At 50.9% G+C, this 25795-nt stretch overlaps 2 protein-coding genes across 2 annotated transcripts in view; both read right to left on the reverse strand.

The window, feature by feature from the left end:
- Positions 1-25795, reverse strand: part of LOC137457128 (zinc finger protein 850-like) — a 386697-nt gene that overhangs the window by 107718 nt on the left and 253184 nt on the right. The window contains 1 exon segment of the mRNA XM_068168928.1: positions 24689-25571. Coding sequence (XP_068025029.1) covers positions 24689-25571 — 883 coding nt within the window.
- Positions 13193-20001, reverse strand: LOC137457146 (olfactory receptor 14A16-like). The gene is made up of 2 exons (XM_068168945.1): positions 19987-20001; positions 13193-14134 (listed from the first exon to the last, which is right to left on the reverse strand). The coding sequence occupies exon 2, from the start codon at positions 14123-14125 to the stop codon at positions 13193-13195; it is 933 nt and encodes a 310-aa protein (XP_068025046.1). The 5' UTR covers positions 14126-14134; positions 19987-20001.

Raw genomic sequence — 25795 nt, forward strand, 5'->3', positions numbered from 1 at the left:
TACAAGGGTGCCACTGAATGGATGTGTCAGGGGGAATCTAATCAATCTGGAGAGCTGGAGACTGGCCATGATTCTGAGAAATAGGTTACTCAAGAGCCTCAAAGGTAGGATGGGTCAAAGGCCATGCCCAGAAGGGAAGAGCTGCTGCAAAATGGAACCAGCAGGCAGCTCACCCAGCAAAAATTCCTGTGGTGAACAATGAAGAGGAGGATTGAGCAAGATTGGCTGAGTAGCTGCACATCAGAAGAGGCCACCCAGGGAAGGCCAACCTCTATTCTGAGTGTCAGCCTCAAGGGTGGCCAGTATGAAACATTTGAAACAATTCTTACAGCTTGTCCACGATGTTGGGTAAGGCTTAAGGCCAACCACCCAAACCAAGCCTCTGCCCAACACACCAGACACAAGGAGACTCTTATGGAGCCCCTGGCAAAGTGATTATGTTGGCCCTTTGAAGACCTCTCCTGGGAAAATTTATATCCTGGTAGGAGCAGAAGTGGTTTCAGGATGAACCATGGCCACAGCTCTAAGTACTGCCACAGGAGCTCAAAGGATTGAAGCTCTGGAGGAATGGTTCAGCATTCTACCTGTGCCTGAGTGTGTCCAAAGTGCCAATGGATCACACTTCACAGTGAGCACAGTGCAAGGCTGGGTGCAAAGAGAATGAATTAAAGGAGTGTTCCCTACCCCATATTATCCTCTGGCTAATGGTGTAGCTGAACAGACCAATGGTCTTAGTAAAAGACATGCTGATAGCTCAAGGCACAGCTGGGACACACAGTTGGCAGAAGCAGTTTTTACTGTCAGCAGCTGATGAGGAATATATGGAAGCCCCAAAAATCAAACATCTAGTCCCATGGAACTAGTGATGGCTACTGCCCATGGACCTGATGGACAGAGGAGTGAATTCCTACCACAGATATAGATAGCCCAACCTGTACTAGTGAAGCTACTGTCCATTGGCATTGTGCCCATGATATTGGCAAAACCCAGAGGCTTCAATGCCTGGGAAGCCTTGGATGGGATTGGGCAGGGACAGAAATGGGGAGGTTGGGGAGGGTGAGGAGCAAAGTTGTCCATTCAATGTCATACCTGAAGGACAGATTTCCCTGCAGGTGCAGATGTCCTGGTGAGACAGCCTGGGTCAGTGTCATTTGGTGAATGATCATCTCTGCTCTGAACTGAAAGCTAACAGAATATTCTACCTTTGATAGGAAATAAATAATAAAGGAGCTTTGTGAGGAGCACTTTGAAATCCTGAAGAAAACTACAAAGACACAAATAGCTCTCAGGGCACTTGGGGATCATTGCCTGAGCCTCACACACTGAGAGGAGACTGAAGGAATCTGCTCAAGAAGTCAGAAGCATAACAAAAATTCCTTCAAGTATTAATTGGCCTCACTGAGGGCCATTAGCAACAAAGCCTCCCAGGGGTGGTTAGGAAAGCTCAATGGAGGCTATGATTGAAGGCAGACAAAGGCAAAGTGCAGCTGAACAAACCCTGGCCTTGGTTTAGGAAAGAGAAAGGCCAAGCTCTGACCCTCAGGCCTTGGAAAGGTAGATCCTGAGAGCCTCCAACAAGAACTTCATCTCAGCAGCCATGGTGGCAGAAGCTGCTGACAGAAGGAACAGGATCATGACCTTGTCACACTTGAGCCTTTCAACCCTGCCAAAGCCCTTGGCCATCCCTCCTGCAGGCTGTGCTTCACTGTCCCATGCCTGCAGCTCCTTCCCTTCAGGCTGTTGACATCCATCTGGCTTCCCCAGCCAGCTCTCCCCCTGACATTTCCACACCTTCCCTCAGGGCTCTCCACTCTTGCTGCCTGTTCCTTGACACACAAAGGATCTCCAGACTCCTTCTGGGTCACCACTTGCACCACAGCTCTACACTTTGAGTGACATTTCCTTGTCCTGGCTTCCACTCTGAACCTTTAAGTTGCACTTTGTGAAGGCTTCCTTCTGTGGCCACAACCAAGAAAATGTCCATCACCTGACACCGCCTTTCAAGCAGGTGCACATCACCCCTGAGCCTTCACTTCACCAGGCTAAAGAAGCTCAGCAGCTTGAGGTTCTAGATAGGGACTCCAAACTCCATCCAGGCAGATCTCCTAGGGAGGTTCTACAGTACCTCTCCATTCCTCCAGACTAAGGAACTCCACAGCCAGACACCAACATTGCAGATGTGGCCACAGCAGTGCTGAGTGCATGGGGAGGACAACCTCTGTGTCTGGGTGGCCACACTCCTGCTACCACAGCCCACCTGCACTTGGCCTTCTACACTCTGCTGAGGCTCTGCTCCATCCCAGGCCAGTGCCCAGGCTTTTCTGCCTGGGCACTGAGCAGACTCTCCATCTCCAAAGCAACAGCCAAGGCACCTCCCTGCTGCTGCCTTTCTGCTTGGCAGGCACAAAGGATGGCACAGTCCCCAGCCTAGCTCTGGGCCTGCTGCTGGCCAATGATACAAAGGGATTGGAGTTTGCAGTGACCTCACACTCACCTCCTGACCATGTGCCTCCTCCTGCCCTAGGAGCTTCTCAGCCATCCCTGATGTCCCAATGCTGGCCCAAGGCCTCAGCCTGCATGTGGCCTGGCAGCTCACAGGCACAAGAAACCTTTCCCTGGCCTTCCAAGGCAGGTCCCTGCTGCTGTCTTTCAGCTTCTCCAGCAGCCACAGCCAAGCCCTGTCCCTGCTGCTGTCCCATCAGGCCCTCAGGAGGCAGGGAGCTGACAACCCAGCTCCAAGGCTATTCCTACAGGGGCTGCCAGGTGCTTAGGAACAGGGAGTCACACAAGTCCCTTGCCCACCACATGCCTTCTGATGCCCTGCTGGGGACTCTGGCAGCTGGAAGGCCTAAAACACAGAGGCCAGGCAGGAGCCAGGGGCTGCCCTCTCAGCTGCTGCAGCAAGAAGTGACCTCCCAGTCCCTTTCCTGCCCTCTCCCTGATGCTGCCCTCTCAGCTGCTGAGCCAGCAGTGACCTCCCAGCCCCTGCCCAGCCTTGTGCCTGCTGCTGTGCAGGAGATCCTGAGGCACAGCTGAGCTGCCCATGGCATTGCCACCCATCTGCTCCTGGTGTCCATGAGCTTCTAAGCCACAGGCCACCTCCTGCTCCTTGTCCTCTGGCAGCTCCCAGCTCCTGCCCTGTGCCAGGTGCCAAGCAGGATCAGTCAGGGGTGGGAGGGGATGCAGGTGAGGGTCAGAGCACAGGAAGTCTGAACTGGGAGCCCCACCTTGAATATCTCCAGGAAGAGGCCTCAATCACCTCCCTGGGACACCTGTTCCAGTGTTCCACCACCCTCATAGTGAAGGAGTTCTTCCTCATATCCTATTTGAATCTACTTTTCTCTAGTTTGATGCCATTGCCTCTCATCCTGTCCCTGCAGGCCTCTGCAAACAGTCTCTCTCCATCCTTCTTGTATCCCTATTCAGGTACTAGAAGGCTGCTATTAGGTCTCCCCAGAGCCTTCTCTTCTCCAGGCTGAACACCCCCAGTTCCCTCAGCCTGTCCTCATAGCAGAGCTGATACAAGCCCCTGATCATTTCTGTGGCCCTCCTGTGGATGTACTCCATCACCTCCATGTCCTTCCTGTGTTGAGGGCTTCAGGGGAGGTCTTACCAGAGCAAAGAGGCAGGATCCTCTCTCTCCACCTCTGGCCATGCTGCTTAGCATACAGCCCAGGCTCCCATTGGCCTTCTGGGATGCAAGCTCACACTGCCTGCTCCTGGCCAGCTTCTCCCCCACCAGCACCCCCAAGACCTTCTTTTCAGGGCTGCTTTCTAACACCTCCTCTCCCAGCCTGTATTGATAGTGAGGATTGTTCCAGCCCAGCTGCAGGACCCTGCTCTTGCTCTTGTTGAACCTCATGAGGGTCGCCTGGGCACCACCTCTCCAGCCTGTCCAGATCCCTCTGGATGCCATCCTGTCCCTCTGGCATCTCAACAGCACCACTCAGCTTGGTGGCATCTGCACACTTGCTGATGGTGTCTCCATCCCTCTGTCTATAGCACTGATAAAAGTATTAAACAGCATAGGATGGGATGAGTTACTGCAAGAAGGGGGCCGCTTTAACGACCAATTTGATCAGCGGATTCCAACTTTATTGAGCATCAGACACATCTTATATACAGTTTGCTATAATTATGCCCACTTGGCAACATACTATTGGTTGCTCTCTAAAAGGTTACATCATTGTTTTCACAACTCTGTGGAATTCTTCCATCCGGCCTAATTGCTCTCTTTCCCAGATCTTGCCTCCTCCTTATCTTGCTTGCCTCCCATCTCAGGGGCAGCTGGACTTCAGCATACCAAGCAATCAGCACTTTCTCACATCTCCTACTCCGCCAGTATATTATCAACAGAGAATTCTTCAAGGCCTGAATTGCACAGGTGTTCCTGGGACCCATGTCCCCTCTTGTCCGACAACAATTCCCCCATTTTTCTTTTGTGCAAGTAAGGCCTTGGAAGTTATTCTTTGAACACTTTGCATAATACAATTATAAACAAGTTTAACAATAATCAAAATGAGTACAATAATACCTAAGAACCTTAAAGCTTACTACTATAATTAACAAACATATTTACATCAAGTCTGGGTATCCCTATCAGACACGTCTGAAAAAGTTCAATCAATTCATTATTACCTGTTATGTTGCATCTTTATTTTCTCTAGGATGGTCAAAAATCATAATTTGTTTAATGGTAGCAAGATTTCTTTAATCTGTAAAGGTAGATCTGGCCAGGCTCTAGCTTCACAGACAGAAAACTTGCAGGCAATCAGCAAGAGCAAAAGAGCTTCATTGCTTTGCCCAATATAAAATTACCCATAATAATGTGTTTTTGCTCATCCTAGTAATACTGATCTCTTATTGGTACCAACTTCACCCAAAAAGCAACCTTACAATAGTTTTCTTCATCTTATATAGTTTCATCATCTATATAAGCAAACTTATGCTAAATAGAAGGGAGGCATATAATAGTCTTAGAATAGGTGGTCAAATCCCTTCTCCCTACATTCAGTGTGGTAAGGGTCAGAGCATCCACTTTCACACATGCTCAATTGTGCAGGCTTCTTATCTGAAGAAAACAAATTCCCAGTTCTGAATGTTTATCTTTAAGACAGCTCCTTCTCAGCCGTGATGTCTCCAATTAACCAGACAGTGTCCTTGCAAGTCTGCAAGATAGGTTTCTTTCTCTTTACCCTCTAAACAGGCCTCACAAGATCCTGACCCTTAATCCCAGTGCCCTCTAAGTCTTACAATTTTAACACGAATCACCAGTATATTCATCACAATTCCCCCCCTTTTTTTTTTTGTCACCATTGATTTGTATTAAAATTTCCAGATATTTCAGAACCTTCTTAATTGGATCATAATTAAGTTCATCTGTTCTGATCACATTCTGATCATAATTCTCTACTTGTAACTCGTTGACATGAGCAATCTTACTTAAAGGTCTTAGTATTTTGTAACAACAATTGCAGAGTATTATGCATAGCAATATTACAATTATTCCAACAATATTACAAACAAATGTTGAAGCCAATTTAGATCTGGTAACCAGAAAGTTAATTTATCCCATATTTCTTTAAATCCACAAGAAGTATCATCTAAAGAAATCTGATGTAATATCTGATTGTGGTTCACAATCGCCTGTAAATCTGTTTCCACTCGTTTATCTAGATTAACATAACTACAACAACTTACATTTATGACTACACATACACCCCCTTCCTTTACATATGAAAAATCCAAAGCTAATCTATTCTGAGTAGATATTTTCGAGAGACTATTGATTTCATTTGCTGCGCTTTTATTGCATCTGTGCTTGCATTTACCATGATTTCAACTGTAGCAGAAAAATTTACCATTGCTTTTTCAAGTTCAAGTCTTTTCTCTCTGGTCTGATCAAGATTCCACACATGGGAACATGGTTTTTGATTTTGATTGGACTACTTATGTACAAATAGGGTTAGGATCAAAATTAGGCTCCACCAAGTATATGTAAACTCTGCCTCCTCGGCCTGCTGGGGTGCAACCAGCAGCCGGGTGTATTTTCTTCTCGGCAGCAGTTACATTCTTCAGGAGCCCTACAGATTTTTTAACTCCTTAACCCACTTCAAAATTCCATTTGGAGTCTCTTCTCTACTTCCTTGGTTAGTTCGTTTACCATTTCCCATTGTGCTTTTGTTATTTCAATTCCTCTTCCTTCAAAATCTTATGTCTCTTACTTTTCCTTTTACTAATCCTTTTAATTATTCCTGATATTTCCCAACGAAAATTTCTCTAGTCTTTATTTCCCACTTATGCCAATCCCTTTCAATAATTTTCCATGGGGATTTAAATCCTTTTTCTCACCACAAAATAGGTTTTCTGTATTTACCAGCCCAAACTGCCTATTTTCAAATTCAGCATTCAGGACAAAATTATTTTGATTGATGCTTTTGACCCCAGATTATCAGAACAGTTATTGTGATCGATGTTCGACTTCATGGGAAATGCTGTTTCCTCTCAGTCTTGGTTCTTCTGCACATTAGTGAAGGAATAGTTGTTAAAATTAATACCTATTTACTACAAACCTTAACTTATGCTAATACTAAAAATCCTTAAAACCTTAAAAAACTATGTTAAAATTAATCCAGCAAATCAGTGTCTAAAAAGAAATAAAATTGGTACATTAACTAAAAAACACTTTCCAAAATTAAAACCTGTTTATACATTCCTTAACTATATTACATGGAGCTCCTTTGAAATGCCTAGGCAGACAACTAAGAAGGTTCGAACCAAAAGAAAATCTTACAATTTGAACTTTTAACTAAGTGCATACACCTTACTGCAATTACTATGGACTAAGTACTTATAAATACCAAATGCTTACTTATTCATTATGCTTATTAGAAAAACTTAACAAAACTCTAAATAACAAATCTCTGAAAGACGTTACAATCAGAAATGACAAAATGAGTACTGTTGCTTTAAATCAAAACAGAGTAGTGCGGCTAAAGCCGCTGCGGGGGAAAGGGGTGGGGGCTGCTGCCGTGGCAGCTGCTCCGCTGCTGCTGTCGGTGCTGTCGGTATCAGTGGTGCGTCAGCCGGTACCGCCTTGGTCGGAGCCGTCGGTATCCGCGGGGGCCGGCAGGGCTCGCGGGAGGAGAGCGGTGGCAGGAACGCTGTAACCGCGAGCCTCCAAGCGCTCCATTTTTTCTAAGAGGGGCCGTAAAGCAAAGTCGGCGCTGTTTGAATTCCTCGCTGCCGGTGTTATCTTCCGAGTCCGAGCCGTCGCTGGCGATGTCAGAGGAAGGTTCCCCGCTGTGTGCAAACGGCAGTGGTGACGGCTGGTAAACGCGGTGTGGTCGCCGCAAGATGTATCGGGGGCGGCCCCGGTCGATCGGTCGACAGTTCTCAGACACATCTTTCAGCTGCAACTCAGATACACCTGGCGCTGCATCTCGTCCTGACAAAGTTGCTCTAACTGCAGCAGCCATTCGCTGTTTCAGTTCGTAGGTTTTAACACAGTTCATGCATTCTCGCCACGACTTTTGCAGCTTTATAGCAGTTTTATCACCATCTATAACCAAGTCCCACAACTTGTTCCTGTATTCTCTCCAACAAGCTTCATCAAAATAACTATCTCCGCTAGGGAAATGCCCTAAAGCGGATCTATAGGCCAAAAGTCCAGGCATTACTTTAGACGATATCTCCGCCTTACGCTTTTCGATGACACTGTATTTCGTCTGATGACTGCTTATAGGGTCGGCCTTGCCCTTTCGAGTTTGTGCGCAAAGGTACTAAGGCTGCCATAACCTGTTGACTATGCTCAAGCTGTTTTGTCATTGTCATTGACAACACCTCAGCCTGCTTTTGTAATCCCTTATCAATCACCTCCGTCAACATGGCCATCGGATTGCTTGGCAAGTCCTGAGCCCTCTGCAACAATTCGGCTACCGTCCATCTAGGATCTGCTGATGTAATAAGCTGCTGCGTCTGCTGGTTCCCATTCTGCATTAAACACTGCCTTAAAATTGCCTCTCGGATACCTTCTCCTACGCTTGCTGCTCTAAGTGCGGCAAGCAACTTATCCACAAATTCACCAAGAGGTTTCTGTCTACCTTGCTTAGTTCCCATATAGTGAGGATTTGCATTTCCATCCTTCTGCTTGTCAAAAGCCCTCCTTACTATCTGGGCTGATGCTTGCAAAACAGGCGGCTGTAAAAGTGCCTGTAACTCTGGTCTCTCATACCGTCCCGTTCCACACAACTGATCTACTGTTACATCAAATAGTGGGTCGTTTTGCTGTCTTTGTACTCCAGCTGATTGTCTAGCTAGGTGTTCCCACTCATTCAAAAATGTCATAAATTGAGATGCTGTTAGGATCAGCTTCATAACATTATAAGAATCTCTAGGTAACATATTATAGTTCATGTAAATAAAATCAATCATCTGTCTAGCTGGTTCAGATTGAACCCCAAATTGACTCACAGTCTGTCTTAATTGAGATAACAATTTCCATGGCAATTGGGTTACATCAGCCTGAAAAACATTTTGCTCCCCAGGGACCTGTGTATACATTACTGGAAAAGCTTGATGTGAAGCAGCCAGCCGGCTAAGCCCTTCCTGATCTCCTTCGGCATTTAAGTGTTCTGCAACCTTTCGCCAATACTCTGAGTGCTTTCTTGCATGATCTTTAACACCACCTCCAGGATCTACCGCCCTGTTTGTCTCCTCTCCCTCACCTACTTTCTTCTCCTGTACAATTTGCTCAGCTAAAAGATACGGGGAAGACTCCCCAGCAGAGTCCTGTGTTACAGATTGTAATTCGACTCTGCCACCTAACCCTTTTACACACGCAGCCTTCTCCTTTCTTAAATAATCCTGAACCTCTTCTGACAAAGGCAACCCAGCATGTGTAACACTTGCTCCATTTGGGTCCGTATGATCTAATCGTACCCTGGCTTGATAAGCTGCCATTTGCTCAGCACGATGCTGATCCAATGCTGTCATAACCATCTTCCACCATTTTCCACACTCCTTTGCTCGTTTTTCATCACCTAAGCCATGCAGCCACAAGTCTTGTCCAGACTTTTTCCACTGCAATTTTTCAAACACCTCATTTGGGTCCTTAAAATATCCTAACTCTCCTGCATAGCTTAACAGCGGCACCAACTCCTTTGTAAAATTTAACTTACACTGTCGCTTTTCTAAAAAGCATATAAATAAATCATACGCTGCCTGCCTATCCATGTCCGTATTTAAACGTTAATACCTGTGCGCACAGTCCTCGTTTAAGCAGTTTCCGGCTCTACAGCATCTTCGGCTTCAAGGCTGTCTTCCCTTTTCTTGCAGCCTCCGGTACTGCTATCCCGGGCCGGCCGTCTTCTTGCCTCCCGGCTTACTGCGAATCTCCCAACGTCCCGAAGAACTTCTTAAACCCTAACGTTTGTCTTCATTAGGGTCCCGTGTTCGAGCGCCACTTACTGCAAGAAGGGGGCCGCTTTAACGACCAATTTGATCAGCGGATTCCAACTTTATTGAGCATCAGACACATCTTATATACAGTTTGCTATAATTATGCCCACTTGGCAACATACTATTGGTTGCTCTCTAAAAGGTTACATCATTGTTTTCACAACTCTGTGGAATTCTTCCATCCGGCCTAATTGCTCTCTTTCCCAGATCTCGCCTCCTCCTTATCTTGCTTGCCTCCCATCTCAGGGGCAGCCGGACTTCAGCATACCAAGCAATCAGCACTTTCTCACATCTCCTCTCCGCCAGTATATTATCAACAGAGAATTCTTCAAGGCCTGAATTGCACAGGTGTTCCTGGGACCCATGTCCCCTCTTGCTCAAAACAAACCCCAACAACAAGAAACCTCTCCAGGGCCTTCCAAGGCAGGTCCCTGCTGCTGCCTTTCAGCTTCTCCAGCAGACACAGCCAAGCCCTGTCCCTGCTGCTGTCCCCTCAGGCCCTCAGGTGGCAGGGAGGTAACAAGCCAGCTCCAAGGCTCTTCCTGCAGGGTCCACCAGGTGCTTAAGAACAGGGAGTCACACAAGTCCCTTGTCCACCACATGCCTTCTGTTGGCCTGCTGGGGACTCAGGCATCTAGGATCCCCAAAGCACAGAGGCCAGGGAAGAGTCAGGAGCTGCCCTCTCAGCTGCTGCAGCAAGAAGTGACCGCCCAGTCCCTTTGCTGCCTTCTCCCTGCTGCTGCCCTCTCAGCTGCTGAGCCAGCAGTGACCTCCCAGCCCTGCCCAGCCTTGTGCCTGCTGCTGTGCAGGAGATCCTCAGGCACAGCTGAGCTGCCCATGGCATTGCCACCCATCTGCTCCTGGTGTCCATGAGCTTCTAAGCCACAGGCCACCTCCTACTCCTCTTCCTCTGGCAGCTCCCCGCCCCTACCCTGTGCCAGGTGCCAAGCAGGGTCAGTCAGGGATGGGAGGGGATGCAGGTGAGGGTGAGAGCACAGGAAGTATGAACTGGGAGCCTCACCTTGAATATCTCCAGGAAGAGGCCTCAATCACCTCCCTGGGCCACCTGTTCCAGTGTTCCACCACCCTCATAGTGAAGGAGTTCTTCCTCATATCCAATTTGAATCTACTTTTCTCTAGTTTGATGCCATTGCCTCTCATCCTGTCCCTGCAGGCCTCTGCAAACAGTCCCTCTCCATCCTTCTTGTATCCCTATTCAGGTACTAGAAGGCTGCTATTAGGTCTCCCCAGAGCCTCCTCTTCTCCAGGCTGAACACCCCCAGTTCCCTCAGCCTGTCCTCATAGCAGAGCTGATACAAGCTCCTGATCATTTCTGTGGCCCTCCTGTGGATGTGCTCCATCAGCTCCATGTTCTTCCTGTGTTGAGGGCTTCAGGGGAGGTCTTACCAGAGCAAAGTGGCAGGATCCTCTCTCTCGATCTCAGGCTATGCTGCTTAGCATACAGCCCAGGCTCCCATTGGCCTTCTGGGATGCAAGCTCACACTGCCTGCTCCTGTCCAGCTTCTCCCCCACCAACACCCCCAAGACCTTCTCCTCAGGGCTGCTTTCTATCATCTCCTCCCCCAGCCTGTATTGATAGTGAGGATTGCTCCAGCCCAGCTGCAGGACCCTGCTCTTGCTCTTGGTGAACCTCATGAGGGTCACCTGGGCACCACCTCTCCAGCTTGTCCAGGGCCCTCTGGATGCCATCCTGTCCCTCTGGCATATCAACAGCACCACTCAGCTTGGTGCCATCTGCACACTTGCTGATGGTGTCTCCATCCCTCTGTCTATAGCACTGATAAAAATATCAAACAGCACAGGGTGGGATGAGTGGAATCAGTTTTTACTGGGACAAGGCCTGGGCTGTACTTGGAGATGTTAATGGAACCCAGTTTGAAATGGGAGATGGCCCAGACTGGACTCTGGTGTGATTAGGGTATGGAGTTGTGACTGTGACAGGGCCCAGCCTGGGGTGGGAGGGTATTAAAGACCCCAATATGTTCTGGGATGAGTCCCAGACTGTATTGGGATGTGTCCAGGGGACTCAGGCTTTTCTGGGATGGTTCCCAGTCTGCCTGGGGCACGGTTAAGGAATACAGCTTGTACTGGGAGTGGTTCCAGTCTTGTCCTGGGAGGGGTTCAGGTGGTGCAGCTTTTCCTGGAAGCAGGCACAGTCTGTCCTGGGAAGGAGTCCTGCTCTCTGGTTTGTAGTGGGAGCGAAGCACTTGGTACTTGGAGGGGGTCAGAGCTTCAACTTTGCTGTGGGATGAGACCCTGTCTGTACTGGGAGGAGATCAGAGATGCAGTTTGCACTGGGAAGGTCCCCAGTCTGTACTGGGTGATGCCATGGAATCTATTTCCTCTGGGATAGGTCTTGGACTATACTGGGCTGGGATCAGGGCACCAGTTTGTCTTGGACAGGGCCTAGTCTGTACTGGGAGGGAGTCAGGAGATGCAGTTTGTACTGGGAGTGGGCCCAGTCTGTACTGGATTGGAACCAGAGTACACAGTTAACATGTGGAGGGATGCAGTAGGAACTGGGAAGGGGTCCAAGGGATGCACTTTGTAGTGGCACAGGAAACTCTATGGGAGATGGCAAAGAGATGCAGTTTGTATTGGGATAAGAGCACATCTGAGCTGGGAAGGGTTCAGGAAATGCAGTTTGTACTGAGATGTGAGCAGGTCTGTACTGGGAGGGGATAAATGGTTCCCAACTCTACTATGTGGGGGCCAGACTGTAGTGGAATGTGCCCAGGGAACACAGTTTGTACTGGAACAGGGCCCAGGCAGCACTGTAAGGGCATAAGGGGATTCACTTTTTATTGGGACAAGGCCTAATGTGTACCTGGAGGGATGAAAGGGATCCTGTTTGGACTGGGACAGGGCCCAGACTGCACTCAGAGGGCATGAGGGTGTGCAGTTTGTACTGGGATGGATGTATTCAGTATTGGGAAAGGAGACAGGATAAATTCTGTGCTGGGATGGGACCCAGGCTGCAGTGCTAGAGGACAGTAGGATCCAGTTTGGACTGGGATGAGGCCACATCTGTACTGGGAAGGGGTTAAAGGAACCATGTTTGGACTGAGTCTATAATGGAAGGGGGTGAGGGTATCCAATATGAACTCTGAGGAGGTGCAGTCTGTAATGGGAGTGGCTTAGGGTTTGAAGGCCTAAGATGACCTCCTGTTCTGATGGCAGTGTTGCTCTGGAGCACAGCTCTGTCCCACAAGCAGCCCTGGCCTCTCCCTGCCTACAGTCCCAGCACTGCCACCCAGCAGCACAGTGCCCAAGCTGCCAGAGCACTCAGGCCTTGCCCCAGCACAGAGGCTCAGCAGGAGAGGGTGGAAGGGAAGAAAGGACAGCTGAGGACAGCCCAAGCTCTGGGTCTTGCTGGCACTGCTGCTGTGCTGGGACTCTGCCCCTCCACCTCTGCACACAGGCACTGCCCTGCAGCTCCACAGAAACCTTGGAGGAAGGAATTCAGACAAACAACTCCCTGCAGGGTCCTTTATTGTGTTGATCACACAGGGAACACAGTTCCTCATGTCTGCAGCCTCTGTGTCACAGCAGACAGGACAACACTGAAGCAGAAATGGTCTGAAGAGAGACATTTGTGTGGGAACAACATTCTCCTAAGGGGAACAGCACCAGCAGCAGCCAGAACTCCAGCAGCCAGGCTGGGCCTGCACTGAGTGACATCAAAACTGCTCTGCAGGAGAAGACAAAGAGTTTATTGCTTCTGAAAGCATCCAGGGATCAGTTGGCTGAGGGCAGCCTTGAGCTCCTGGTTCCTCAGGCTGTAGATGAGAGGGTTCACTGCTGGAGGCACCACTGAGTACAGAACTGACACCACCAGATCCAGGGATGGGGAGGAGATGGAGGGAGGCTTCAGGTAGGCAAAGATGGCAGTGCTGAGAAAGAGGGAGACCACAGCCAGGTGAGGGAGGCAGGTGGCAAAGGCTTTGTGGCGTCCCTGCTGAGAGGGGATCCTCAGCACTGCCCTGAAGATCTGCACATAGGACACCACAATCAACACAAAACAGACAAAGAATAAACAGGCACCGACCACAATAAGCCAAAGTTCCCTGAGGTAGGATGTGGAGCAGGAGAGCTTGAGGATCTGGGGGACTTCACAGAAGAACTGATCCACAGCATTGCCCTGGCAGAGGGGCAGGGAAAATGTATTGGCTGTGTGCAGCAGAGCATTGAGAGCCCCACAGGCCCAGGCGGCTCCTGCCATGTGGAGACAAACTCTGCTGCCCAGGAGGGTCTCATAGTGCAGGGGTCTGCAGATGGCAATGTAGCGATCGTAGGACATGGTGGTGAGGAGAAAATACTCTGTGTCCATCAAGAATAACACAAGTAAGACCTGAGCAGCACATCCTGCATAGGAGATGTCCCTGGTGTTCCATAGGGAGTTAGCCATGGACTTGGGCATGGTGGTGGAGATGGTACCCAGGTCAAGCACAGCAAGGTTGAGGAGGAAGAAGTACATGGGGGTGTGGAGGTGGTGGTGCCAGGCTATGGTGGTGATGATGAGGCCATTGCCCAGCAGGGCAGCCAGGTAGATGGCCAGGAAGAGGCAGAAGTGCAGGAGCTGCAGCTGCCTTGTGCCTGGGAATGGCAGGAGGAGGAAGTGGGTGATGGAGCTGCTGTTGGCCATCTGCTGCCTCTGGCCATGGAGACCTGTGCAAGGAGGGAAAGGCAGTGACAGTTTAGGGCACACTTCTCTCAGCCTCATTTCAATCTCCCTTCCTGAGCTGCATGAGGAATGGATTAGCTTAGTCCCATCACTACAAACCCATGGCAGAGTTCATCACAGCTTCAAACACAGCAGGGACCCAGAATTGCCATGAAGATTCCTCTGGAGTCAGAACAGAAAGTGACCAACAGCCCAATCCCAGGGAACAAGAATCTCATGGTGAGGTGGAGAAACAGGGACCAGCTCTGCAGTGCTGCAGAGACAGTGAAGGGAAGAGATAAAGGAAGAGGGGCTGGGGGTGAAGCCTTCTCCTTACCCAGCTCTGCTCACTGCAGCTCACAGGATGGAACTGAAGGGCTTTGGTCCTCCTTCTGTGTGCACACTCCAGGAGCCTTCAGCTGAGCGTCAGCTGCTGAGATGGAGATGCTTCCAGGTGCTACAGCTGCAGTGTCCTGCACCCACAGCCTCACTGTATCAGTGACTGCAGTGACTTCTCCTCCAGAAAGCTCTCAATCATTATCCCAGTCCTGTCCAGCTTGAAGCTCTCTCTGCCTACTGCATCTCCCTGAGATCCTCTGGCAGTGTCCTCAGCCCTCCTGTGCTGTGCAGAGAAGATGCTCCTGGACAGAGCTGTCTCTCTGCAGTGCTGCCTGCTTGCCAGCAGCTTACTCCAGCCCAGGGGCCTCACCCAGCTCAGCACAAGAGGACCAACCCAAGGCATTTAAAGGATCCCTCTGATAGCTTTGGTGCCAAGTCCATGAACCTCAGAGACTGAGAAGCTGATGAAACCTCTCCAGAAGTCAAAGTCAGATTCAAACTCTGAAGTTTCTTCTACTGTTAATGGGTCCCAGTGAAGCATACTGGGAAAGGGTCCCCAGGGTCTGGTTAGAGCAGGACAGAGTGGATGCAAGGGAAACATCACTGAAGGCACTGAAGCATCTCCAGGCTGTGGTGAGAGCAGAGAACTGAAGCAGTGCTGACAGGTCAGGACAAGCAGCTCAAGGTGGCTCTGCTGCTGAGGAAACCTGGAGGGGTTTCCTTGATCCAAAGGGCCAAGCCCTGACCCCCAGCCTCTAGCAAGGCAGATCCTGTCCCTCACCTGTGGCTCTGGGCTCTGCTGGATGCAGTGGGGAGTGAGGGTGAGCTGTGAGCAGGGTAGGACCTTGTCAGGTTTTGCTGTGGTTTGATTGCAAAGAGACAACTCCTGCTCAAAAGTAATAGAATGTACCTTTAAAAGTACTTTTTATCAGATGCTTTGTGCAATAAAAACCTCTCCAATTAGCTGCAGAAACCTTGGCAATAATTAGAGGTTCAGCAGTATTTAATGAGCCCCATGGAGTATTTGGGGCTGATTACATGATGCTCAGGTACTGCCAGGAGACTCTGCCAAGGCACTGCCAAGAAGCCTCTCAAGAAGTCCAAGTCAGAAGCAAACTCCAAAGTACCTTGAAGCACTGATTGGCCTCACTGAGGCTTGTTACTGACAAAGGCTCCCCAGGGACTCGTTAGAGCAGCTTGTTAGAGGCCAGGATTGCAGGGAGACAAAGGCAAAGTACAAGGGAGAAAAACTTGCCTTTAGTCTAGGCAGCAGAAAGGCCAAGCCCTGACCACTGCCCTTGGAATAGAAGAACCTCAAAGCCTCAAAGCCAAGTTTCTCCTCACAGGCCTTGGTGGCAGAGGCAAGTGCCAGAGCCAAGGGGAAAAAGGCCTTCGTACTGTTGGTCCTCTCAGCCTTGATAGAACCCTTGGCCACCCCTACTGCACCCTGTCCTACACTGTCCCATGCCTGCAGCTCTTTCCCTTCAGGCTGCTGACACCAATCTTTCTTCCCCTCCCAGCTCTCCCCCTGCCATTTCCACCCCTACCCTGAGCTGTCTCATATCTCTTCGCTATTTCCTGACACCTCTGGATGGCCTCATGCATAGCAGCTCTGCCCTTTGAGGGACATTTCTTTGGCCTCATCTCCACTCTGAACCTTCCAAGCTGCACTGTGTGGAGGTTTTGGTCTCTCTCTACTCCCCAGAAGAGCTCCATCCTCTCTGAAACCACCCTTCAGCCATGTGCACACTGTGCTGGCAGTGCCCTGAGCCTCCATTCAGCAGGCTGAAGCAGCCCAGGTCCCTCAGCCTCTCCACAGAGATGTCAGCCCCCATCCTGGCAGATCTCCTCTGCAGTCTCTGCAGTTCCTCCCTTCTCCATCAGACTGCAGAGCTTCGCACCTAGACACCAAACATCCAGATGTAGACACAGCAGAGCTGAGTTTGGGGGCAGGACAACTTCTGTGTCTGGGTGACCCCACTCCTCCTGCCCAGCCCAGCCGCAGTTGTCCTTCTTCCCTGTGTGCATGGTTTGTTCCATCCCAGGGCATTTGGAATGGTTCCTGTCAGACCCTGTGGTGCCTTTCTGACTGGGGATGGGACACACTAGAAACCCCAGCTCCAAACAACAGGCAGACAGTTTATAGTGGGATGGGGCCCAGTCTGTCAAGTAGTGGGTAAGGGGATATAAGTTGTAGTGGGAGGAGACACAGATGAGTGGTTGGAGGGCTTCAGGTGGTGTAGACTTTAATGAGAGTGGCCCAAACCTGTCCTGGGAAGGAGTCCTGTTATGGTTGTTATTGATATTTAATAATTGGCTACATCAGGGAAAGTTTAAGCTTGAGGTGAGGAGAAAGTTCTTGCCAGAAAGAGGAATTGGCCACTGGAATGTGCTGCCCAGGGAGGTGCTGGGGTCACCATCCCTGGAGGTGTTCAGAAAAAGATTGGATGTGGCACTTGGAGCCATGGTTTAAGTGCCAGGGGGTGTTGGGTGGTAGGTTGGACTTGATGATCTCTGAGGTCTTTTCCAACCGGGCTGATTCTCTCTTTCTGTGATTAGAAGGTGAAGGGAAAAGTTTGAACACAGCTGGTGACCAAACCAATGTCTGGTGACAAACTCAAGAGATTCCAAGACATGTAGTGAAAGATGAGGAAAGCATCTCCTGCCCAGCTGATGGAATGAGAAACTCAAGAGTCTCCCAAAAGCAACAGAAAGAAGGGAAAAGAACCACAAGAAAGTCTTGCTCAGTGTTGCTCTATGAAATGCAGACAGGCCTTAGGCCTGGTCCTTGCAATGGGAGCTTAGGAGAATACAGAGGCCTAGGGCCGGCTTTTTAAGGTGACATTTGCCCCAGCTCTTCCCAGAGAAATCCTTGCTGTCCCCTCTTCTGCTCCCTCAAGCAGACCAGCACTCACACATGCCCTGCACTATAACAGCCATGCAAACAAAGGGGAACAAGCTCAGGGTTATTGCTCCAACCAACTTCTTGAGACTGAAGTCCAAGGCAGGAATCCACAACCATAGCCAGGCCCAGAGCTCTGAGAAGCCCCAGGTGGTGTCTGCCTTTTGCACTTCATGCAGAATCTGCTTGGTTCCCATATCTCACTGATCACAGAATGGGCTGGGCTGGAAGGGACCTCCAAAGGTTATCTTGTCCAACCTTCCCAGGGTCATACTCAAGTAGATCAGGTTGCCCAGAGCCCTGTCAAGCCTCACCTTCAATACCTCCAGGGATAGGCACCCCAACCCCCTCCCTGGGCAACCTGTCCCAGTGTTCCACTACCCTCATGGTGCAGAACTTGTGCTGGCTCTTCCTTCCTGCACAATCCTGCTTTGTTCCCATCTCTCACCCATATCTATGGATGTCCTTCCTCTCTGATCCATGGAAACACAACACCTTGTGTTCAGTGCTGTGCCCACTCCTCCTTCTGAGGCAAAGACCATGCCTGGAGCCATTCCCTCCTGAGCAGCTATTTCTGCAACCTGTTTCCCTCCTGCCTGGGAAGCCGATCCTGCACCTGCAGTCCTATTCCAGAGGACTGGGAGAGCAGAGATCTTCACCATGGCCTTTTCTGCTTCACTTTCTCCTGAGCAAGGCAGAAAGCATCAGGCCAAGCTATGCCAAGCAGAGGTCTTTTCCTTTGCAGCATTGTTTCATTTGTGCCATTTCACATCTTCTTGGACCCAACTTGGAGCCTCTCACTGATCAGCCACAGTTGTATTTGGGAGCACTGCCCCAGGGGCACAGATTCCTGACCAGCTGAGGGGTAATCTTTTCCTGCCTTTACTGCCACATCTCCAATACTTTCCCTTTCCTCCAGGTGCTGCCCACACTGTGTGTTTGTTCCTCATTATGGGATGGTGACAGCCTGGATGGGTGCACTGCCTGAGTGTTTTTCTCACAGAGGTGCCTTGACTTCAGGCAGTCAATGTTTGCTAATCAGTTAGGTTGCATCTCTGGACACATTTGGAATAGGTCTTTTTTTGATCAGGAGCCTCTTTCATCCCCATCCTGTGCTTCTAATTCTGGGTTAATAAGGGAAGTGTTCATCCACATGCTCAACAGGAGCCACCAGTGTGCACTTGCAGCCCAGAGAGCCAATTGTATCCTGGGCTGCATCAAGAGAAGTGTGGCCAGCAGGGCCAGGAAGGTGATTGTCCCACCCTGCTCCACCCTGGTGAGACCCCACCTGGAGCTCTGTGTCCTGTTCTGGAGCATTTATTACAAGAAGGATCTGGAGGTGCTGGAAGGTCTCCAGAGAAGGGCCACGAGGATGAGCAGGGGGCTGGAGCTGCTCTGCTATGAGGACAGACTGAGACAACCAGGCCCTGGAGAAGAGAAGGCTCCAAGGAGTCCTTCTTGTGACCTTCCAATATCTGAAGGAGGTTACAAGAAAGCTTTGGAAAGCTGGGGAGGGACTTTTTAGGGTGTTGGGTAAGGATAGGTCTGGGGGATTGGAGCAAAACTTGATGTGGAGAGATTCAGATTGGATGTTAGGAAGAAGTTCTTCCCCATGAGGGTGGAGAGACACTGGCACAGGTTGCCCAACGAGCGGGTAGAAGTCTCATCCCTGGAGGATTTTAAGGCCAAACTGGATGTGACTATGAACAACCTGCTCTGGTGTGAGGTGTCCCTGCCCATGGCAGGGGGCTTGGAGCTGGATGATCCTTGAGGTCCCTTCCAACCCTGACAATTCTGTGATTCTCAGTATGTCCAAGAGGTATTATCAGGTATTGGAATTCCAGGGAATGCCCTCCCCCCTCCAGCCCTTCCTTAGGGTTCTCAGGGCAGTTGGTGCACCCCCAGCAGTTGCTCTCATCAGCTCTCTCTGTTGTGTTCTATGTCAATCCAGAATGGACATTTGCTACCAAGGACTTTCTTTCTAGATTCAGGTGATGAGATTTTCAGTTCCCTTTCTCCTTCTCTTCAGTCTGCTGTTCCTTCTCCTGCAGTAGTGCCTGCTGGGACAGGATCCATGTGATTAAGAGGAACCCACTGGCAATTTCTGGGGAGCCTCAGATTCACTGGAGGTGATCTGCACCATGCAATGTCCAGAACAATGTGAACCCTACAGCACTCAAGGGAACAAATAGTTAGAGAGCAGCCCCATGGAGGGCCTGGGAGTTCTGGTGGGCAGCAAGTTCTGCATGGGACAGCAATGTGCCCTGGTGGCCAAGAAGGCCAATGGGATGCTGGGGTGCATTTGGAAGAGTGTGGCCAGCAGATCCAGGGAGGTTCTCCTCTCCCTCTACTCTGCCCTGGTGAGGCCCCACCAGGAATATTACATCCAGTTCTGGACTCCCCAGCTCCAGAGGGACAGGGATCTGCTACAGAGGCTATGAGGATGCTGAAGGGACTGCAGCACTGCCTGATGAGGAGAGGCTGAGAGCCCAGGGGCTGTTTAGTCTGTAGAAGAGAAGTCTGAGATGGTATCTGATCAATGCCTATCAATATGTGAGAGCTGGGGGTGAGGAAGCAAGAGGCAGGGACAGCCTCTGCTCACTTGAGCCCTGGGAGAGGATAAGGGGCAATGGATGGAAACTGCAGCACAGGAAGTTCCACTTCAACAGGTGTGGTGTGTTCAATATCATAGTATCATTCAGGGTTGGAAGGGACCACAAGGATCATCTAGTTCCAACCCGCCTGCCATGGGCAGGGACACCCCACACTGGATCAGGCTGGCCTGAGCCTCATCCAGCCTGGGCTTAAACACCTCCAGGGACAGGGCCTCAACCACCTCCCTGGACAACCCATTCCAGGGTTTCACCACTCTCATGGTGAAGAACCTCCTCCTCACATCTAGCCTGAATCTCCCCACCTCCAGCTTCATTCCATTCCCCCTAGTCCTATCACTACCTGAGATCTTGAGAAGTCCTTCCCCAGCCTTCCTGTAGGCCCCCTTCAGATACTGGAAGGCCACAATTAGGTCACCTGGGAGCCTCCTCTTCTGCAGACTGAACAGCCCCAACTCCTTCAGTCTGTCCTCATAGCAGAGGTGCTCCAGCCCTCTGATCATCCTTGTGGCCCTTCTCTGGACACCTTCCAGCACCTCCACATCCCTCTTGTAATAGGGGCTCCAGAACTGGACACAGTACTCCAGGTGGGGTCTCACCAGGGCTGAGTAGAAGGGGAGGATCACCTCCCTTGCCCTGCTGGCCACACTTCTCCTGATGCAGCCCAGGATCTGATTGGCTTTGCGGGCTGCAAGTGCACATTGAGAGCTCACGTTGAGCTTTTTGTCCACCAGCACCCCCAAGTCTCTCTCCTCAGGGCTGCTTTCCAGCCAGTCACTGCCCAGCCTGGATTTGTGCCTGGGATTGCCTCGACCCAGATGCAGGATGCTGCACTTGCTGTGTTGATGGATTTGCTTTCGGGGGGCTGATGAGTTTCAGTCCTGTTTGTGCTGCTGATGGTGCTGGGTGTTAGCTTAGGGCAATGGCTCAGAGCTGTGCTGTCCACTGCTGGGCAGCTTGCTCTGGTTCCATCCAGAGCAATACAGGACACTCCCTAGGAAACCACTGTGAGATCTGCCCAGATACTCGATACTGAGGAGTGGCAGGGGGTGGGGGAGGGAAGGGGCAAATTCTTAGACTGGTGGCCACCTCTGGTGCTTTGGAATTTCAGCCCTGAGGAAGTGCAAAATCCTCTCCAGCTGGGGAAAGGTTTGGGAAAAGTCTGTTGTCAGCCTGGGAGTTCCTGAGAGACAGAAATCACTGCAATGTGCTTGGGCCTGGCCCATGCCTCTCGAGCCCTTCTCATCTCTGTGCAGAGGGCTCAAGGGCAAGAGAAGGTCTCTGGACCTACAGACAGTGCCACAAGCATGGCAGCTGTGTCAGAGAAGCAGCCTGTGCCAGGATCAGCTGCCCCTCGTAGTGAATGGTGCTTATGACCAGGATTGTGCCCCAAATATTACCAGAACATGCTTCTGTGTGTGTGAGTTAAACCCCCTTTGTCCCCCCTCCCTTCTGGAGTTGGGGGGGGGGGACACCTTGGCTGCACTGAGTCCAGGTCAACAATCTGCCTGGGCATGTTCTCACCCCTGTGGCAAACAAGGCCCAGGCTACATGTTTGTTTGCCCTGTTTACAGCGTGTGCTTATGCTCATTTGGCAAAGTATCAGCTGATTGGTTAATTATTGTGTTAGCAGTGGGTGCTGACTGGAGCAGTATTCTTTGGGGCAAATGGTAAATAGGAGTTGTTTGGTAAACAAGTGCCCCCCACGCTGGTGTCCGTGCCTATGCCTGCGTGCGTCTCTGTGCCGCTACGGTCCGCCTCGCCCGGGACTTGAAGCAGCTCCAGAAGGCCTCGCTGCACATTGCCACTGTTGCCCGGCTGGGGGCAGTGCCGTGGAGCGTGGGGTCAACTGCCGCATGAGCCATCGCCACGGGAGGAAACCATGGCAGCCCCTGTGCACCACCGGTCCTGAAGCGCTACAGCCCCCAGAGCGGGGAACCTTTGCCAGGTGCTGCGCTTCGTGGAGCCAGCGGCAAAAGCCTCTGAAGCTTCCCCTGGGAGGCTCCAGGACCTTTGTGCTCTGGGAGAAGCAGCAACCCTGCGGCACAGCCACGCGGTCGGCGCCGTTCTCTAGTTCCTCATGAGGGCACAGCCGTGCCGCGCTGTCAGGACTCTAAACACATCACCAAGGAAAGATTTCATGAGGTTCTCAGCTCGTGAGGAAGCCAAACCTTTGCTTTATAGAATTTGGGTTCAGGTAGTGCTGAAACTGTCCTGGGTTGAGGGTTTGCCGGTCACCGACCAACCCCTCCCCCACTGCTTCTCCAATCAGTTTCAACTCTAAATTCTAGAACTCATTTGGTTCATCTGAAGTGCCCAGGCACAAACGTTCTGCAGAGGTGGTTCCACCAACCCAGTACTGCTGCCTGTGAATAGAAACTAAATCCCCTGCTGCATAGTTTGTATATCAATAGACTACCAATATATCTGTTCATTGATATCCTTGCTGCTCATTCCCCAGGGCACATCTACAACACTCCTGGAGGGAAAAAGAAGCCTACAAGAAAAGCAGCTGATCCTGCAAAAGATCAGGAGGGATCAGGGTCCCCATGGGAACAAGAGAAAGAGCCTGGGCTGCTGGCTTGGTTCTTATCTCTGGCTTTGGAAGATGACCAAGGACAAACAGTGGATGAAACAAGCAGCAGGCCCCAGCAAGGCAAGGGAAATCTCTCCTCTTCTGTCCAGGCCTGTGTTTCAGCTGTGAAGGAACTGTCCCAGGAGTTCCATCAGCTCCAGAAGAAGTTTTTATTCCCCACCTGTACAGTCCTGTGTTTCAGCCATGAGGAACAGCTGCTCCCCTGTCCAAGGGAGAGAATCAGGGAGGCACACAGCACAGCACACCCTCTGCTTTACTTGTGTGACCATGGGGAGCACGTGAGGAAGTGGAAGGGAAAACCCAATCCAGTCCTGGCTGCAGGAGTCTGTGACTTACAGGGGAATTGTTCCCCCAGAGATGCTGCCTCAGTTTCCAGTGGGAAATGGCCTAAGAAGAGCAGGGAAGCTGAAACTGCTTCTGGTCCTCCTGAAGGGACTCCCAAAGCATCTTCACAAGATGCAAGGATACCAAGGCAGAATTAGAGGGGCTCTGCCTCCAACCAGATGGAAGGGAGAGACAAATTTGTTTGTTGGACCACACAGAACCAATGGCCTGGCAAGTTGAAGCCATGAGAGGATAAAGCTTTAGTAGATACAGGTGCCCAGAGTGCTCTGACACCATCAAACCACAAGGGGTGGAACCCATCTGTGTTTCTGGTGTGACAGGAGGATCCCCACACCTGGATGTGTTGGAAGCTGAGTACTGGGATGCAAGCCACAGTTTGCTTTCACTTGGAGGCATGGAAGGAGTCACTGGACTCGATTGTCCTAGAGCTGGAAACACAGCCCCAGCATTTGCAGCATTTGGACTGGGCATGGAGTGACCCAGACAGTGCTAGAACAGAGTGGAGCTGCAGAGCACCTGCAGTGAGCAGCCCTCTGTGTACTGCAAAGCGACCTCCTGTGGAGTGAGAATGGACAGTGCCTGAAGTGTGCTGCTGATTGCTGCTGGGCGTGGTGCAGGTGGCACAGAATGAGGGCTTGGGAATGTCAAAGGTTAAGCTGGAAATTTGCTGCCATTACTCCATCCTGCCTCATGCCACCTTCACAGGGACAGTGCTGGCTGGAGCAAAGGACTACAGGGCTTGAAGTTCAGATTGCAATATGAGAGGCTTCCTGTTCTGGTTGCTGCTGTTGGGTTCTGGCTCTCAGGTGCTGGCTCTTTGCTGAGAGGGAAGGCTGTAGGGGTTTAACTCCTGGCTGCTGCTGCTGACTGCTGTGCTTCTTTCTGCAAACAGCCTCAGGTCAGTGTGCACTATGTGATCTCATCTGGATTCAGCTCTGTTGATGTTGTCTCAAGTCCTTATCTCAACCCAGAGGGTTTTTTGATTCGGGGGTGTGTGTTATTTTTCCCTCACTTCTGTTTTGGGGGGAAGAAGCAGATTAACCTCTTCTCAGCTCTTCAACTTGTTCCAGCCCCACAGTGGAAAGCCAACAGAAGCTTTCTGAGTTCTTCCAAAGATCTCCATGAGCTTCCCCCTACACCCTCCAAAGATCCCAAAAGTCAGTCCCAGGACCATCCAAATCCCAAACACCTAAGATCACCTGAAAGCCCCTGCAGAATGCCTCTGAGATGCCCCTCAAGACTTCTCTGAGAGCTTCATTTTCCCCTCCCTGAACAGGGCACACAGCTCCACCCCATCCCTTGGGAGGAAATGCCCCCAAAATTCAGGCATTGAGGCAGAGATACCTGAAATAAAAGCAAACAGACAGGATTTGGGTAACTTTGGGGGTTTATTGAGACAATTGGTCAATGGACAGAGGATTTCTTACCCCAGGGAGACACAAAGCATTGGGGAAGAACCAGACAGACCCTGGCAAAGCCCTGCCCAGCTCCACTGGGAGCTCCAGCTGTGCCAACTCAGCACTGTAATTGTTCTCATTAGCAATAATTGGTGTTCAGAAGGCCAGGAGGTGTTGGTTGCTGCTGGTGTCCCCAGTCCCTGAGAACTGCAAAGGAAAAATAGATGCTTTTGGTGCTGGGAAGGCCTTCTCAGAGGGGTCACGATTACTCAAGAGATTCTAGGTGGATTTATGCCTCCCCTCCAGTGCAGGCTGCTCTCTGGTGTGGGTGCAGCGGTGATGGTTGAGGGATCGCTTCTCGCTAAAGCTCTTACCACAATCAGCACAAGTGAAAGGATTCTCACCAGTGTGGGCGCGGCGGTGAGCAATAAGAGTGCTCCTCTGGCCGAAGCTTTTCCCACAGTTAGCACAGGTGAAAGGTTTCTCACCGGTGTGGGTGCGGTGGTGGCGAATGAGAGTGTCCCTACGGCTGAAGGCCTGACCGCACGCAGCACAGCTGAACAACTTCTCGCAAGTGTGCACACCACGGTGCTCTGTAAGAGCTCGCTTCTGGGTGAAGCTCTTGCCGCAGTCAGTACAGCTGTAGGGCTTCTCACCATTATGGATGAGTTGGTGCCGGATGTATCGAGTACTCCTGGTGAAGGTCTTGCCGCACTCAGCACAGGGGAACAGATGCTCTCCAGTGTGGATGCGGCGATGGATGGTAAGAGTGGAGTTGTGTTTGAAGTTCTTGCCACAGTCCCTGCAGGTAAAGGCCTTCTCACTGGTGTGGCTGAGGTGGTGTTGCCTAAGATGAGAGAGCTGTCTGAAGCGCTTGCCACAGCTGTCACAAGAGAAGGGCTTCTCTCCAGTGTGAGTGAGGCAGTGCTGGGTGAGTTGGCCGCGCTGGGTGAAGCTCTGACCGCAGTCTACACAGATGAAAGGTTTCTCTCCAGTGTGGGTGTGGTGGTGCCGGGTGAGAGCGCCGCGCTGGGTGAAGCTCTGACGGCAGTCTACACAGATGAACGGTTTCTCTCCAGTGTGGGTGCGGCGGTGCCGGGTGAGATTGCCGCGCCGGGTGAAGCTCCGGCCGCAGTCAGCACAGGTGAACGGTTTCTCTCCGGTGTGGGTGCGGCGGTGCCGGATGAGCTCAGAGTTCCAGCGGAACCTCTTGCCACAGTCACCACAAACGAAGGGACAAGTGCCAGGCTGAGGGCAGAGGTGCTTCACTAGCTCTGACCTACCTGGGAAGCTCTGCCCACACTCAGGGCACTGATTCAGCTCTTTGGGTGACACTGAGGGACCTGCTCTGGCTTCAGCCTCCTCCATACATTCCTCCCCCTCATCCTGCTCACCTTCATCATCATTATCCTCCTCTTCATAGTTGTCATTCTCAACATCATCCTCCATCTTCTCCTCTTT

This window comes from Melanerpes formicivorus, unplaced genomic scaffold (assembly GCF_026170545.1).
Source record: "Melanerpes formicivorus ecotype bairdi unplaced genomic scaffold, bMelFor1.0.p_v2 SCAF_160, whole genome shotgun sequence".
In the NCBI taxonomy this organism is placed as follows: domain Eukaryota; kingdom Metazoa; phylum Chordata; class Aves; order Piciformes; family Picidae; genus Melanerpes; species Melanerpes formicivorus.